Genomic DNA, 17,138 nt, shown 5'->3' with positions numbered 1-17,138 from the left:
GCCATTTAGAAGTCGGCCATCTTGGATACAACTTTTGTTTTTTCAATAGGAAGAGGGCCTTGTGACACATCATGTAAATAACTCATGAATGATAAAAGTTACGTTGAAACAAAGCACACCATTGTTTTTCTTGTGACATTACCAATAAGTTTGATGTGTCACATGGCCCTCTTCCTTTTGAAAAAACAAAAGTTGTATCCAAGATGGCCGACTTCTAAATGGCCACCATGGTCACCACCCATCTTGAGGAGTTTGCCCCCTCACATATACTAATGTGCCACAAACAGGACTTTAATATCACCAACCATTCCCATGTTATTACGGTGTATCCATATAAATGGCCCACCCTGTATAATGAGAAAGAGATCTATTTTTGCATTAATATTTTCTAAAATGGAAAAAGTGCCCTAAATTGTGCCTTAATTGCCATAATATAGTCTTCCTTTTATTTAAGCAAAATATCATTTCTTTGTGTCTTTGTAAGAGAATGGCATTGTAATGTTGTTTCCCCTGCAGTCTTTGGATGGGCAGAACATCTACAACGGCTGCTGCACTCTGCGTGTTGAGTTCTCCAAGCTGACCAGTCTGAATGTGAAATATAACAACGACAAGAGCAGGGACTTCACCCGTCTAGACCTTCCCTCAGGGGACGGCCAGCCTACCATGGACCCCTCCATGCAGACTGCTTTCGGTAAGACATGTACACTTACATTCATATAAGACATTTCTCTTTATTCAGTATAGACCTTATTCAGAGCGGCGCCATGACAGGTGTGAGAGCGAGGATGTGAGGGATAGACTTAAACTATCTTTAATGGCAATCCGCTATATAAAGCTCCTAGATCACTTATAAATTTTTTTAGTGTTTTTTTCTCTACTGAAATTTCTTGGAAAGATATTTTTGCAGTGTTTCATCAGCAGAACAATATCCCACATTATACCAAAATCCACTTGAACAAGGCCGCGTGATCATAGACGTCTATAGACATAGATGTTTTAAATGTAATAGTTTAAATGATTTCAAATAATTCCGATAAAAAAATATATTTGTCAAAAGCTGATGTATAATAAATAGTTTATCGACTACGGGATTATAATTAAATGTAAATTTTGATGTATGGCATGGAGACAATTTGCACTATTTAATTTTAATATCCACTTTGATTTCAGATTTTTCACCACATCATTTCTGCTGGAATATTCTGGGTAAAAAACACCTTAAAGTCGGCAATTGTGACATTTATCAGAGTGAAACGGCTTCTGGAACAAGAATAAATGTAGGACAGGGCTTGATTTTGTCCATGGGGAATTGATTGGATGGTTGTGGTTTGCTATTGGTCGATCTCATGTGAGCGACAGGTTGTCCCGCCCTCGCGCCAGTAAACACATCATCAGAGAAGAGATGATCGAGAAGTAAGAAATAAGAGAAGTTATTTTGATTGAAGATCATGAGGGCACATGATTTATGTGCACAGATAACAATTACTGCAATTTTCCTGATGAAATAAAAATGGAAAATTCCTAATTTTATGATGACTTTATGCTTTATCTACCTAACGCTTTGTTGGTATTTTAACCCGGAATATTCCATTAATTTTCGTCCGTGTGTAAACTGACATTTTGTTTTTTAATCAAACCTGTCCTAATAAACTTCTTAGAAACGATTGAAATCCCAGTGTAAAACAGATATGTTTCTCCCTTCCTCATTCCCTGTGTGTTTTATTATAATGCTATCTGTTCGTAGCGCGCTCACTATCAAAGGGCACGCCTTATCGCACATGCACACAAAGTTATGTGGGCCGGACAGCGTTTGCAGAGCAGATTTATTGTGTGTGTGTGTGAGATTGTCAGAGGGGGCGGCAGATAACTGTGACTGTCCATCCACGCATCTTGTTGTCTCAGGCTCGGTAAATCACTTGCGCTGTTTAGAGCAAGAGGCAGTGTGGATTCTGATAAGGCGAGTGTGTGTTCTTGTGTGTGTGTAAATCAGAGCTGATGAATTGTTTCTGGGCGCAGGCAGGAATCTCAGGGGCGCTCTGTGACGTCTTCACACACCAGCCACAGCAATAAAAGGTGTTCAAATGGCAGCTTTTATTAGACCACTGCCCTTTTGTCGGTCTTCTACCTCAACACCCCTCGTGATTTTTTTTTTATTGTTGTCAATATGATTGTTTTGAAATGTATGTAAACTGAGCTCTGTAGGTTTATATCTCAAATAGGCTGGATAAATCCATTTTAAACAATGGTGTCACACTTAAGCCCGTCCCACTTGGGAATTCAAGATATTAGATGAGCAAATTGTGCTTTACTTGAGCGTGCGTGTCACAGCAAGCCATATTCAGCTTGAAATCAGTTGGTGATAATAAAACAGTGATGATATAGGGAGAACAAAACAAATGTATGTGCCCCTCTTTTATTGATTGTGCTTCTCATAATTTATTTCAGGCTCATTCAGGGTTAGTGATTTTATGTTATTTTATGAAGCAAATTTAATAAGTGAGTCAATGATAAATTAGTGTCTGCAAGAAAAAATCTAGTTTAAAACGCATGTGCCGAGTTCTTATTAATGCGCTATTTGTTGTTCATGCTGGTTTTGTATGGTTTGAGAAACTTTTGTGCCATTTTCAAGAAAAGTTTACATTTAATGACTTATTAAATGACTTTAATGACTAAAATGTAATGTGGTGTAACCATCAAATTCAAATAAAGATAATTATAAGAAATGATTTTCCTGACAAATACTTGTAAGTTGTTATAAGTATTTATTTAAAAAAGATATATTTTCAAGGTAAAAAGTATTTTTTTGGATACATTTAAATATTCATTCATAAAGTGTGTTTTGGGGAGTTATGCATTAACCTTGCCATGTCAATAAATGGCTAATTATTTTATCTAGACTTCATAGGATCTTCTTTATGAAATCATTTCCTGTAAACAACATAAACAAACATTTTCTTATATGAATCTGTTGGTCACACCATATGATTTGGTATTCCTCAAAAATTCCTCAAAAACAAAACAGGTTTTTAATTTTTTTAATTTTTTTTTCCCATGACATAATAATAAAAGATTGTGCCAAACTACTTTGATTTTTCATGAATTTCATCTTTGTAATGAGGCTTTTATCTTCATTATGACATCAAAACAGATGTATAACCATGACATGTACAGTATTATTTTATGCCCCCAAAGAAATTTAAATCTTTGCCTCAAGAATAGATGTCTCAAGTCATTTTATGAATCATGAATACATATTATCCCTTCATTGTGTGGTGCAGATACACATACACTGCTATCAGTATCCTGTTATGCGGTTGTGGTCTCATCTTTTAAATCCTTTGTTCATTGTTGGTGACCCTTTGTGTGTGTGTGTGTGTGTGTGTGTGTGTGTGTGCAGGGGCTCCTGGGATCATTTCCTCTCCATACCCCGGGGCGGCTGGTTTCGCCCCCGCTATCGGTTTCCCTCAGGCAGGTAAGCTTTCAGTCACAGTCTCACACACACACACACACACATCTCAGTAATGGAGGCAATGTCGTGCGGCTCACGCCAGCGCTCAGACTGAATAATTGGAGGTATTACGATGTCATCACTCGAGCCTCTTGCAAGACACATCTTTAGATTGTCACCAGCAAAGTGAGCAAACTGAAGAGGCAATGAACACAAACACAGTATCGCGTATCGACGTCACATTTGAAAACAGACTGAGCAATGTGTGCAGTTAAAAAGCTTTGCATTTTGAATTGGCTGTTGATTAGTTTGCTACCGGTTTTGATCTATACGATCAATATATTGAATTTAAGTGTACCTGGGATCATATTGCTCTTCAGTTACTTATTTCATCATTGGGAAAATAAAATACTATTTAATAGCTAAAAGTTAGAGCATATTCTTTATTTAGGGGATCTCAAATATAAAGAGAAATATGTTAAATATTTATATTTAACATTTTAATATATGTTAAATAATAATAATATAATATACTCTACTACTCTACTCTAATATAATAATATACACTACTGTTATAAATAGTTTTTGAAAAATAATCTCTTCTGTTCACCAAGGCTGCAGTGATTTGATCAAAAATACAGTAAAGATGGTAATATTGTGAAATATTGATACATTTTAAAATAACTGTTTTCTATGTGACTGTGTATTAAAACGTCATTTATTCCTGTGATCAAAGCTGTCTTCAGTGTCACATGATCCTTCACAAATCATTCTGATATGATGATATAGAAATATAATATGAAATAGATATAGATACATTATAAATGTGTTTACTGTCTTTTGATCAATTTAATGATCAGTTGGAAACACAATTTTACTGACCTAATATTTTTTATACAGTGGGGAATTATTTAACACATTTACTTTCTTAAAGGAATAGTACACACAAAAATGATCATGTCATCATTTACTCGCTCTCATGTTGTTCCGAGAGAAATCATTTCCACCACCTCCGACACAACAGTTATTTCCTGCTGACGTAATCAAGTACCATTTAATAATATTATAACAAATATATCAATATTATAAAATTAAATCACAATGTACAAATGTCCCGTCCTATATTATGTAGCACTTTTTTCTTCTGTTCTGGCTTCATTTAAACCTCTTTCTACCCTGACCATCCAACTCGATATTAATTTGAACTAAAATCACCCAGCATGCCTGAACATGTTAATTTAATAAGCTATTACAAGAAGACCTTGTGTTGTTTATCTGAAGAAAAGAAAAAAAAACAGAACGTTCCCTTCCACTCTCTTACATCTCTTCCCGTCTCCCGTCTTCCCTCTTCCCACCGGTCCGCTCAGGTCTGTCTATGCAGGCGATGCCTGGTGCTCTGGGACCTCTCACCATCCCTTCATCAGCAATGACAGGACGGATGACCATCCACGGCATGACCCCCACCACCATCCACTCCGTGCTCCTCGTCTCCAACCTCAACCCTGACGTGAGTGTCACCCCCCCCACCCTCGACACCACCTTCCCATGAGGGCCAAGCCACTCAGCCCTTCTCTGTGAACCCTTCTGCCACAAATATACAGTGGATCTGCCATTAAATTGATGATGTCTTTAGGGAATAGTTCAAAATAAACTCCAGGATGCCCACATGCAACATTTAGTACATAGTAGTTAAAGACACTTAATATAAAGTTAAGTTCCCTTCAAAAAGCATTTGCCCTTTTTTTTTTAGATTCTAGTGGATTTTCCACAATCGAGTTGTGTGTGAAACAAATATCACCCATCGAGTATTTTCCAGGGCGGTCTATTATTGTGCCATCCTTGATTTCCAGTAAACAGCATGAAAAAATAAACTGGACAATTTATATCGATTCATTCTGCTCTGCGAGACCTTTGCATCTCTGCTTAATAGTATTTTCACTTGCCGAAATGATTGGGGTTTTTGTTTTTCCACAAAAGAAGGGTTTTATATGTTGACTTCAGTATGATAATGAGTATGATTTGGCTGAAAATGGTTGTGTGACACTATGAATTTAAAGCACCACATTACTTTTTTAGAGTTTTATGGACTAGATATAGATAGATGGATATAGAGCAGGTTTAAGAAAAAGAAAAAAAAGTCACACTTTTTTTTTTTTTTTTGTGTGTCTGAGCTACTAATTGTTTTTTGATAGTATAGTTGCTAATCTAGTTATTGGCATCCAAAAAGTATGTATAATAATTCTAATGGCAATACTGTATATGTCTCTCCTTGCCATCTACAAATAAGTTTCTCAATTATAATATTGTTTATTATGAAATGCTCTATCCGTGCTGATTAATAATGTTAAATGTAGATGAAAAAACGTCGTGTGACGAATCTGGTTTGAACGGTCAGATTATGACTGATAAAAATAACTATATTTGCCGCATTCTCGTTTTCTGCAGTGTTTTCTTCAGCGAAAGTATCAATCTATTTTGCTGCTCACCGTGTTTCTGCTACTGTTGTTCAAATAACCGCATCATCTGCAGCTCTTCAAGAGTTAGTCCACCCAAAAATGAAACTGATCCCATGATTTACTCACCCTCAAGCTATCATAGAGGTATATGACTTTCTTCTTTCACAATCTGAGTTATATTTAAAAAAAAGTATTCTGGCTCTTCCAGGCTTTATAATGGGAGTGAATGGTACCTTCGATTTTGAAGCCCAAAAAGCGCATCCATCCATCATAAAAGTAATTAATACGACTCCAGGGGGTTAATAAAGGCCTTCTGAAGCGAGGTCACTCTTTCACTGGAACTAAACTCGCGCACGACCTCTACCGGAAGCCAGTGATTATAGTTTAAGTTATAAATATGGATATTTTTCTAACAAAAACGCACCACTTCGCTTCAGAAGGCCTTTATTAACCTCCTGGAGTCATATGGATTACTTTTATGATGATGGATGCGCTTTTTGGGCTTCAAAAACTCACTATTCACCTCCATTATAAAGCTTGGAAGGGCACAGGATATTATTTAATATAACTCTGATTGTGTTTGGCTGAAAGAAGAAAGCCATATACACCTAGGATGGCTTGAGGGTGAGTAAATAATGGGATCACTTTCATTTTTGGGTGAACTATCCCTTTAATGCAGTGCTTTAGCGTCTTTAGCTGGAGCGAGAACAACACGCACAGAGCAGAAAGGGCTTGAATGAAGTGTGTTTGGCTCTAGATAAAAACATTAGAGAATTAAGCGGCGAAAGATCATTACCGTAAACGACCCTGAGTGCTTGTGGTCTGAACAGCTCTGTTGTTTTGATGCACTTTAAACTGTAGAAACGGTAAAATGGGGCTGTTGTCATTATGACCGTTGTCCGGTTGGAACCAAGCAGGAGTCGGGAATAAGGACCGCGGTCCACTAGTTAAGGATGCCTGATACATATATTAGTCTATCACTGGTCTGAGCCATTAACCATAGATTATAGTATTACAAGAAGACTATCCAGACATTAATGCATAAGCACTGGCCTTGTATATCACTGCTGCCTTTAGAAATGATTCTTTTCAGTCTTTTGTTTTGTCATATGAGCTAATCCAAAGCTATTTCCATTTAATTCTGCAGCATTAGTGGTCACTGATCAGCACGTATGTCGAAGTGCATCACTGTCAACATGTTTCATAGCAAATCACCACATCTGTTAATGTTCCTTGATGCATTTCACACATACTCTTTTAACCTTATTCCAGTCATGTCTTTGATAATGTTTCATCTCTTGCAGAGTATATCGCCACACGAACTCTTCATTTTATTCGGTAAGGACAAATGTATTACTCCTCCTGTAGATTAGATGTGCAGACGGCAGTTTTTATGAAGGCAGTAGAGGATAGAGGGTGAGCGATGAGGCCATTTCCTTACAAATACACAGTCTGGAGATTATTTGCAGATTGTGTGTTGTGTGTCCCATCATATGAATGGTAGAAATTCTCAGTATTGCGCACACACTCGGTGTGTGTCATTGCTATTGTCCCCACAATTTAATAACTGTCAACATCAGAGACAGACCTTAGTGTGACTGATATCCTTTAAAATCACTCTATGTTTGCCCACTCTATGAGCATGTGATGTGTGTACTGTCGCTCTCTGCCTTCAATAATGAAACACTGAGATCTGCAGATAACGTGTTATTTGCTGTAAATTGTGTTCACGGTGTGTTTGAGCACAGAAAAAGATGTAAATTTCTCTTTTATCCCGGTAGGAGTCTACGGAGACGTCCACAGAGTCAAGATTCTGTTCAACAAGAAAGAGAATGCCTTAATACAGATGGCAGATGCCACGCAAGCCCAGCTCGGTACGTCAGGCATTACACACAAACCCTTTTCATCTTGATTGATTGTCTTCATCCTTTGATCACATTTACCTGTGTATTCTGTGGCTGTGTTAGAGTTACATTTCAGTGTGTTTGTATCTTTGCTGGATGCAGCCTGTAACATGGATGAAATATTTATAAAGATTGTTTTTCTGCTAAATGTCTCAAAATAATTCCTTGTGTAGATACACAGAAATATTCTGATGCAATTTTTGCAGCATATTATAATAGATTCTAAAAGAATCTTTCATCTATGAAGCGACATGCACACACTGCCAAGCTCTATGTGTGTGATAAACCATATTTAAATGCAGGAGTGAATGCTTTGATGTATGGATGTCTCATCTGGAAAAAAAAAAAGCATAGATTTATTTTCTAGCTGCAAGGTGGTTTTTCAGGAGTGGATACAGTGAATTCAGACCGTATGAGCAATTCATCTGGGAAACACAAGCAGAATTAATTTGTGTAAATCATTCATGAATACATTCTTGCATACATTTTTGTATGCAATTCTTTGTTTATAATTTGCATTTAGATTTTGTCAACTATTTACACAAATTGTGTTAGAATGTTTTTGAGAATGACATTTTTTTAACAATTGTGAACAATGTACAGTACAGTGCACAGAAAAGTTTTGCTTTTGGGTTAAAAAATGTACGTAGGAATGGTTTTATCAACATTTTATTCAGTAGTTTTTGTATGCATCAATTTGTGAACGATTTCCACAGAAATATGTAAGAATAGTTCTGATATTGATTTACATAGAAATTAACCTAATAATTGTTTTACCCCCGTTTTAGAAAGTAATTTATGTGAGAACCATTTTGCAAATGATTTACACAAATTTACATAAAGGTAAATGGTTTTGTGCCTGATTTACAAAGAAATGTACGTAAGAATGGTTTTATCCACATTTAACAGTAGTTTATGTGAGAAATTTACATAAAGGTAAATGGTTTTGTGCATGATTTACCCAAATTTATGTAAGAATAGTTTTGATATTGATTTACACCGAAATTTACATAAGAATGATTTTATCCACATTTAATACAGTAATTTATGCGAGAATAGTTTTGCAAACGTTTTACACAAATTTATGTAAAAGGGTTTATGCGAACTATTTACACACAGATGTACATAAGAATGATTTTATGCACGATATACACGGAAATTAACCTAAGAATTGTTTTATCCACATTTAATACAGTAATTTATGTGAGAATCATTTTGCAAACAAATTACACAAATTTGCATAAATGTAAATTCCACAGAAATTTGTGTAAGAATAGTTTTGATTTTGATTTACACGGAAATTAACCTAAGAATTGTTTTATCCACATTTAATACAGTAATTTATGTGAGAATAGTTTTGCAAACATTTTACACGAATTTACGTAAAAGGGTTTATGCGAACTATTTACACAAAAATGTACATAAGAATGATTTTATGCACGATATACACAGAAATTAACCTAAGAATTGTTTTATCCACATTTAATACAGTAATTTATGTGAGAATCATTTTGCAAGCAAATTACACAAATTTACATAAATGTAAATGGTTTTGCGAACAATTTCCACAGAAATTTGTGTAAGAATAGTTTTGATTTTGATTTACACGGAAATTAACTTAAGAATGATTTTATCCACATTTTATCCAGTAGTTTATGTGAGAATCATTTTGCAAACGATTTGCACAAATTTACATAAAGGTAAATTGTATTGTGCATGATTTACAAAGAAATGTACGCAAGAATGGTTTTTCAAACAATTTACACAGAAATTTATGTAAGAATAGTTTTGTTAAGTTCGCTCTGCTTGTGTTTCATGATTGAGGCTAAACGTGTGTACAAAATGAAGCCGTGACAGCCATATTTAGAGGCAGTGTGCAAAATGTGTTTGTTGAAAAACTGAAAGAAATCGATCTTATGCTTGAGTTTTTACTGTTCAAATGTTCAGCATAAGAGTGTAACATGATGTGTCTCAGAGTTCAAGCTTATCTTTAACACATTATCTCACGGTTTGTTTAAGCGATGAGCCACCTGAACGGTCAGCGTCTGTATGGTAAGGTGATCCGTGTGACCATCTCAAAGCACCAGACGGTGCAGCTCCCTAGGGAGGGTCAGGAGGACCAGGGCCTGACCAAAGACTTCAGTGGGAGCCCGTTGCACCGCTTCAAAAAGCCCGGCTCCAAGAACTTCCAGAACATCTTCCCCCCCTCCGCCACCCTGCACCTCTCAAATATCCCGTGAGTGACTGGAAAACACCCACACATGGGGCACCACAGGCCAAATACAGCATGTTACAAAAAATACATGGTTTGGTCAGATGCTGCAAAGACCCAATTTTACTGGACTAATAACTTAAGCATTCATTTTTTGAGGGAAATTTCTTTTTTTTATTGCGTTTATAATTAACATTAAAAACCAATAAACTGGGAAAGAATCACTGTTTATTTATATTATTTAATTGTATTAAATTAAACTGTATTAAATACTTTTTAATTCATTTTAATTAAAAACTTTTTATTTAAGCTACTATAGTTGTCACTTCAAAATAGACATATTATGTATATATAGTATTCAATTGTAGATGTAGAATTTTCAGAAAAAGAAACAATATTGTAATGCATATTATTAGAGCGATGTAAAATGACTCGTACCATGATGTATGATTATTATCCATATCACCCCACCCATATTATTATATCATATATCGGTTGTTTCACTCCACTAGAAGTCCTCCATTACTCTTTGAATTGTTGTTGGCATCAGATAAGGTGCTGTTTTTGTCCTCTGTAAACATAATATTTTTGTTCCTCTCCTTCCACGCCCCAGTCCCTCCACCACGGATGATTTTCTGAAAGACCTGTTTGCCAGTTCTGGATACATGGTCAAGGCCTTCAAGTTTTTCCAGTGAGTTCTCTTCACATTTGTTTTCTTTGTTCTCAGCCTTCATTTATCACACACGGGGAATAGTCTGCTTGTATCTTTCTTTCAAGACAACACGGCCGATAAGGATGAGTTGTTTTGGGAAAACACGAAACCCGTATGTCTATACCATCTGCTAGAAAGAGGCACAACCTGATTTCACAGAGTACAACATGTTCCATATTCCAATCAGCCAATCAGATCTGAGGGACAAGTTTACAGTTTATGTCAAGTTTAGGCTTACAATCAGGGACAGGTGCTTCTACACCAGTGTTATTCCCTCTGATTTTTGGGGGGGATAAGTTATGGGTGGGGTTAGGTTTAGGGGTAGAGAGATGGTTGGGACAACATGTTTGGACAGGAATGTTGTTCCTGGATCAACAAAATCTGTTGACCCAGGAACGCGTCTAACTGTGCAAAATCAGTACGTGATAGAAAGAGAACAAGGATTTTAAATTAACAAGGAATAAAATGTGAACATATGCGTAGCTAAACTCTGGAAGAAGGTGGCCCTCTAGGAGCACTGACTGAAGTTGTGTCTTTTGCAAGGAAATCATGAGATACTTTATTGTTAAAAATCAGAAAAAAGATTCACACACAAAAATAGGCCACAATAATGTGCTTTTTTGCACTTTTGCAATTTATTGTGGCCTCTGGACAATAAAATCTTGTGAGCTTTTTCATGTGTGGATCTTTGTTCTGATTTATGAGGTATTTTTTGGGATCTGTTTGGGACTAGAGTTTGGCGCTACGTCTTTCCTTTCACTTTATAGTTAAACCACATAACATTTTTAGAGTAATTTAAACTTTTGTTGAAAATTTTAAAATGGCATAAACGGTATAAACTAAGAAGAATGCAAAAGGTACATTTCTAAGAACTTGGCACGTGTTTTAAACTAGCTTTTCTAAAGATTTTTCCTATATATTTTCCCTCTCTTTATGTCATTGACCTTATTACGGTTGGGCCAACTGATCCTAAATGAGGACTTGCGATGTGGCACTTTAGCTTGTTTCATGATCACCCAGTATCTGATTTTCACTATCCATGTTTGATTGACAGGAAGGACCGCAAGATGGCGCTGATCCAGCTGGGTTCGGTGGAAGAAGCCATTCAGGCTCTTATCGTCCTCCACAACCACGACCTGGGAGAGAACCACCATTTGCGAGTGTCCTTCTCCAAGTCCACCATCTAGCACCCGCTTCACTACAAACACACCCTTTCCCCATCCTCCCCGTTCCAGCCCTTCTACCTTCAGCAGTCTGACTGTTTCATTCAGAGAATATGACTGACTGACAAACTCAAAAAAAAAAAAAAAAAAATCATTACAGATATTCATGGGGTAGTTTTAGAGATTTTCCCAAAAAAAGAAAGAAAAAAAAAAAGCAAATAAGAGACTACTGCAGAACCTTTAGAGTGAGTTACTCTCGCGATACCAGGGCTGGAGACACATGCGATATCCATGACAATGTGACGTTTCTGGGAACTTCTGTGTCGAGGAAGTAAGATTCCCTCTATAGTCTACTGGTGAGGACTTCGTTGATGTGAAACTCAAACTAACACGAGATGAACATTCTCCAAAAAAGTCAATGCTGAGGAAGTTTCTTTACCGCACACTTGCCGATTACATTGGAGACTGACGCTCCTGTAGCCCAATGGCCTTGTTACCCCAGACCCAGTGAAGGCGGAGTCTCCTCTGCTCCTCCCCCAAAACCCACACCTTCATTCTCATTGGCTGTTTCGACGGAGAGCCCTATTTCCCGTGGGATGTTTTGGACGCACGGTCACCGTTTGAATGTCGCTGACATCGTCATTAAGGTGCTGCTGGAAAAAAAAAAAAATCTGTAGCGATGGCCTCAACCAATAGGCTTGTGCTTTTCTTCTGAGTAGCATTAAAACAAGACTGCTATGGATTCAAAAATGGGTGCATTTAAAATTCAATCGCAGCTGTTTCGGCTTACAAACCTTTTTGTTTCTCTGCACTTTGATTGGTTTGAATTGAAGACAGGCACCGTGGGGAATGTTAGGCATCCTCATATCTGTTTACTGTGCAAAGATGTATAGCCAGATGGTAGGCATCTGTGAATAGATAGTGAATGGCGTGATTTGTTTTGTTTTTTTCTTGTATTATGGAAATTTTATATTGGACAGACCAGCCTTTTGTGGGCTCTCTGCACCTGCAAAGCTGTCAGAGAACATCTGCGTGCAGTGGCGCACAATGTCATTGTCCAGTCGATCGGGTTCCTCTGAACCGGGGCGACCGTTTTCAAACATGCACGATCATTTCAGAACACTTATGGCCAGCTGTCAACCCTACTGGAACACTCCAATCAGCAACGCCCAGTCTGACAAGAGGCTCCGCCTCCTCCTAAGTGAAATTCTCAATGTGAATGGTATAGCCCGTGATCTCGATTGGGAAATTGACGATTTCCTCCATTCTGTTCCCCTTCTTGCTCTTAGTTGAGTCTTTTCCTTTTGTTCTACTTGTTTTCTATCTTTCCACGCAGGGGCAGAAGGTTCTGTCCTCTGCTCTTTCACTCCTCGGCTCTGTCCACAGGTGTGAGAGTTTGCAGCCATGGGCTCTATAGAAACCGTAGTGAAGACCATTGAGTCACAGAAAAAAAGAGGGCGGCACTCTCTTTTGCCTTGCAGTCCCACACTAAATGCCTCTGTATCTGAGCAAACCAAATATTAACGGAATGAGTAAGTCGGATTGACACGAAGACGCCACCTAGTTCCCAAAACCTAGTGAGCTGCTACATTGGCAGCTGCCTTCTAAGACCTATTCGCCATGTAAGCCCATGTGGCTGATCTGGAATGCTCTAAACTGACTAATAGTACAAAGTCCTCAGCAAACTTGACTCCGATAGAGTCCAGACCAGAGGTTTTCTTTTAGAGGTGGAGAAGGTTAACTCTGAGTTCATATCATTGGGGTAAACTGTCGATGTGAATCTTGTAAGCCAACAATACAAAGACTCTGATATAATGGAAATACTCAATCCAAATCTAGCATCTCCTCCAGGTGGAGGCATTTTTTAGTTGAGTTAGATGTTTGCATGTTAATTCCAGTAGTAGAAATACATATCACATGCCAATATTGCGCATGTGCTGTGTATTCTTTAAGCTCATTTCAGAGATCGTTTGAGATTAGCATGTTGCTAAGCTAATAACGCGGTTCTCTAACACTATCTACACTGGACACAAAGCGTTCTTTGACGTTCGTTGTAGAAAGCCTCGAGATGTTGCGGCATAATGCGGGAACTGTGTAGACATGCTGTAATGAATGTAAAATTTCATAGCACATGCTCAATATTTGCTATTACTAACATAGACTGCAACATTAGCTTAGCAACATGCTAATATCAAACTCTACTGGAATCAGTTGATCATGTAAAAGATTTACCTGATTCTAACACCAAAAACAATTTTATAGATATTTTCAGTATTGAAAGAATTTAAAGTATATTTACAATCGATTCACCCTCCGTCTTGAATTTGAATGAGCTTATCACAATGCATTCTGGGATTGCCTCATCCACAAAGGATACGTGCAATGCTGCCTTAGAGTTTGGCCAAAATTAGATATCGTAGAAGGCTTGAACAGCCTTTGTGTGATGCCTTAATAGTCGTCTAAGTAGGCAGCTTACTAGGTATTGGAACATGGCAATGGTGAGCACATACAGAAGCTGATTCTGTGTGTACGTGTTTAGTTAGTATTTGTGTATTATTAGCGGCTGCATCGGGACTCTCTAGGATATATGATGTCTCCCTTGTGCGTACGAACGAGGTGCTGTCTCATTTAGCGAAATCTGGCCTTAACATTCCAAGGAGGGTCACCGTAGACCCGTTGAGTAGCATCTAAAGGGAGCAGCTTCTGTGCCTGAGCACTATATCCTCCGTCGAAGCCCGTTTGAAATCAGTTATCAAACAATTCAGCAATCTTCATGTTCATGCAAGGCAAGGGACAGTGACTTTTCTTTTGTCTTTGACTGATTTCACCTGAAGCGATTCGAAACTTCGCTTTCACTTCTCAAAAGAAATTTAATTTTGTTGAAGTTTACAGTCTTAAAGCAAACTATTCAGGTCTATATATCTTAAGGATTGTCAAGATTTTTTGAGAAAAAAAAAAAAAGTTACTTATTTTTGGTAATTTGTTCTTTTTTATGGAAGAGAAAAAAAAATCAAATTTGAAACCTCATTGGGTTTTTGTACCACTATAATCATTCAAGAAATCATGGTGAAAAAAAAAAAATCATATTTACTGTGTATTTACCTAATTTCTTATTACGTGCCTTATTATGTGTTCATAATCAAATAGGTTTTAGACATTTTAACTGAAATATCTTATGTACTATTTTGTGGGATTGGTGAGAGGGTTGATTTATTTTGATCTTGATTTTTTCTTTTATTATCTTTTTGTTGTGTAGCTCTTATAGATGTGCATTTTGTGGGGACTCAGTACCATGTGGTCTTAATATGATATGAGATGTAAGTTATGATGTATGGTGCTGTGAATGCTCTTATTAGACAAATGAACGGTGAACTCAACAATGTTCAGAGCATGCTGTGGGTCTCTATTCTCCCTCGCAGATGTGTGTGTGTGTGTGTGTGTGTGTGTGTGTGTACATATGTGTGCTAAGACACGCGTACCATTGTTACGTACAGCCTTTCTAGGCCAAAAACAAAGTTCCTCCATCTCTGATATCAAAATTTAAAGATCAGAGACAGAGGTTGCTGTAAACATGCTTATAGTTCTGATTAAAAAGTATGAAATTTACGAGCTGTTATGAGCACATCTGTGAAGTTTTTTCTTTTCTAAGTGATCACACGCAAATTTCGTCTGGCGAACGATAAAACGGGCGAAACAATCCCATAGACTTACTCAAGAAACACCCAAGCCGTGTCTAGAGACTTGGAGTTGGGCTCTTTTTACTTTGGGCCAGTAAGTAACCAACTAGGAACCATCTGAACACCACAGCAACACATTAAAACCACTCTTTGCAACCATATAGCAACACTCTGGCAACCTCCAACAAACCATAATGTGATGTTGGCGAGTTTTTCAAGGAAAGGACCACTCAGAAATCAACATGAATCAATCACATCTTCTAATATGATTATGATCATGGGTGCACATAACTGGTGCGCATGCGTGGTGAAAATAAACGATCCGCAGCAGAAAACGTGGAGGGAAGTACCAACATTTTTATGCTCCGCGGTTCAGCACGCATGTAATTCGCGGATTAACTGTAAAGTTGTTTAACCATCATAGAGTGAAAGTTTATCATTTGGACATGTTTTGTCTTGCCAATTTACACATTCAAACTATTTCAAATGTGGAAGAAGAGGCGTATACGCAGAGAGAGGCGCGTTTCAGACAGTGCTGGAACACCGAATTGATTCCTCTTTCGCTCAAGTATTCTCTCGGTTATGTCATAAGTGAACAGTTGAGAAAGAAACCGGATGTGTGTTAGTATATTCGATTCGTGCATTCGGTCTTAAAGTGACAGCAGCCTGATATTCCTGCTGTTGTCTGCGTCATTAATGAAAATAAAAAATACAGCTTGAACCTATAGGCTATTTAATTTCTACAGTGAACAAATAGTGTTATAGTGAGGAGATCAGGAGGATAAGTGTGCCGCGTAAAGCGTGAGTTCCTACCAAGCGGCATCTCCAGGCGCCCCCTTGAGGACCAAAAGGGTTCTGTGCACCCCATCTAAATTATCCTCGCGGAGACCCAGAAGCCCACAGCATAGGCTCTGAGTGTTCAGGTCTGCCTTCCGTTTTGCTATGGAGTGATGCTGATGTCTGAGACCTCCACCTGTGTGTGTGTGTGTGTGTGTGTGTTTTGGAGTATCTTATTTACTGTACCTTATAATTGATTCAGTTTAGGGGTTTTGGCCTGTTTCGTTCTTGCTCTGTTGTGATACTTTTTGTTCTTTTTTTGGGGGTTTGTTGATTTTCTATATTAAGAGTGTGAAAACTGGTTCAAGATTGTTGTCTGTCACTCTGCCTCTTCACAACAGCAGTTCCGGGTCCGTAACGTCCACTGACGTGTGCGATGGCGTCCGTCGGGAGGTGAAATATATGCAGAGCGCCGACCTGCTCCCGGCTGCGATGCTTTTTATTGTATCAACAGGAGAAAAGCCAGACTCCATAAATGTGTCACAAAAGTCATTCATTTTTGTTTCTCGAAGCGAAACATGTTTCCAACCACGTCTTGACTCAGGCAACAACGTTTCCGCTGTGTTGTAAGACATTTTCTCGTCGATATCCGCGCTCACTCGAACAGTTACACACACGTGTATGGTTTTTTCCAGGTTTTTTACTGAAAAAAAAAAGTCACAAATAATGCAGGACCAAAGTTTATGTGCCTTTCATCTAGCTTATTTGTAACTTATTTCCTGGCTATAT

General features: G+C 37.8%; 1 protein-coding gene across 3 annotated transcripts in view; it reads left to right on the top strand.

Moving 5' to 3' along the window:
- Nucleotides 1-14,910, top strand: part of ptbp3 (polypyrimidine tract binding protein 3) — a 65,479-nt gene extending 50,569 nt beyond the window's left edge. For all 3 annotated transcript variants that reach the window (XM_084400554.1, XM_084400552.1, XM_084400553.1), the window contains 8 exons: nt 517-691; nt 3,398-3,472; nt 4,816-4,955; nt 7,209-7,242; nt 7,686-7,778; nt 9,828-10,044; nt 10,634-10,711; nt 11,787-14,910. In XM_084400554.1, the coding sequence (XP_084256680.1) occupies nt 517-691; nt 3,398-3,472; nt 4,816-4,955; nt 7,209-7,242; nt 7,686-7,778; nt 9,828-10,044; nt 10,634-10,711; nt 11,787-11,919 (945 nt within the window). In that variant the 3' untranslated portion in view covers nt 11,920-14,910. The remainder of the gene's footprint in view (nt 1-516; nt 692-3,397; nt 3,473-4,815; nt 4,956-7,208; nt 7,243-7,685; nt 7,779-9,827; nt 10,045-10,633; nt 10,712-11,786) is intronic.
- The last annotated feature ends 2,228 nt before the right edge of the window (nt 14,911-17,138 follow it).

The sequence above is a fragment of the Rutilus rutilus genome (genome assembly GCF_951802725.1).
Source record: "Rutilus rutilus genome assembly, chromosome: 25".
NCBI classification, from domain to species: Eukaryota; Metazoa; Chordata; class Actinopteri; order Cypriniformes; family Leuciscidae; genus Rutilus; species Rutilus rutilus.
The sequence above is the reverse complement of the archived record's forward strand: the minus strand, read 5'-3'. Positions and strand labels throughout refer to the sequence as shown.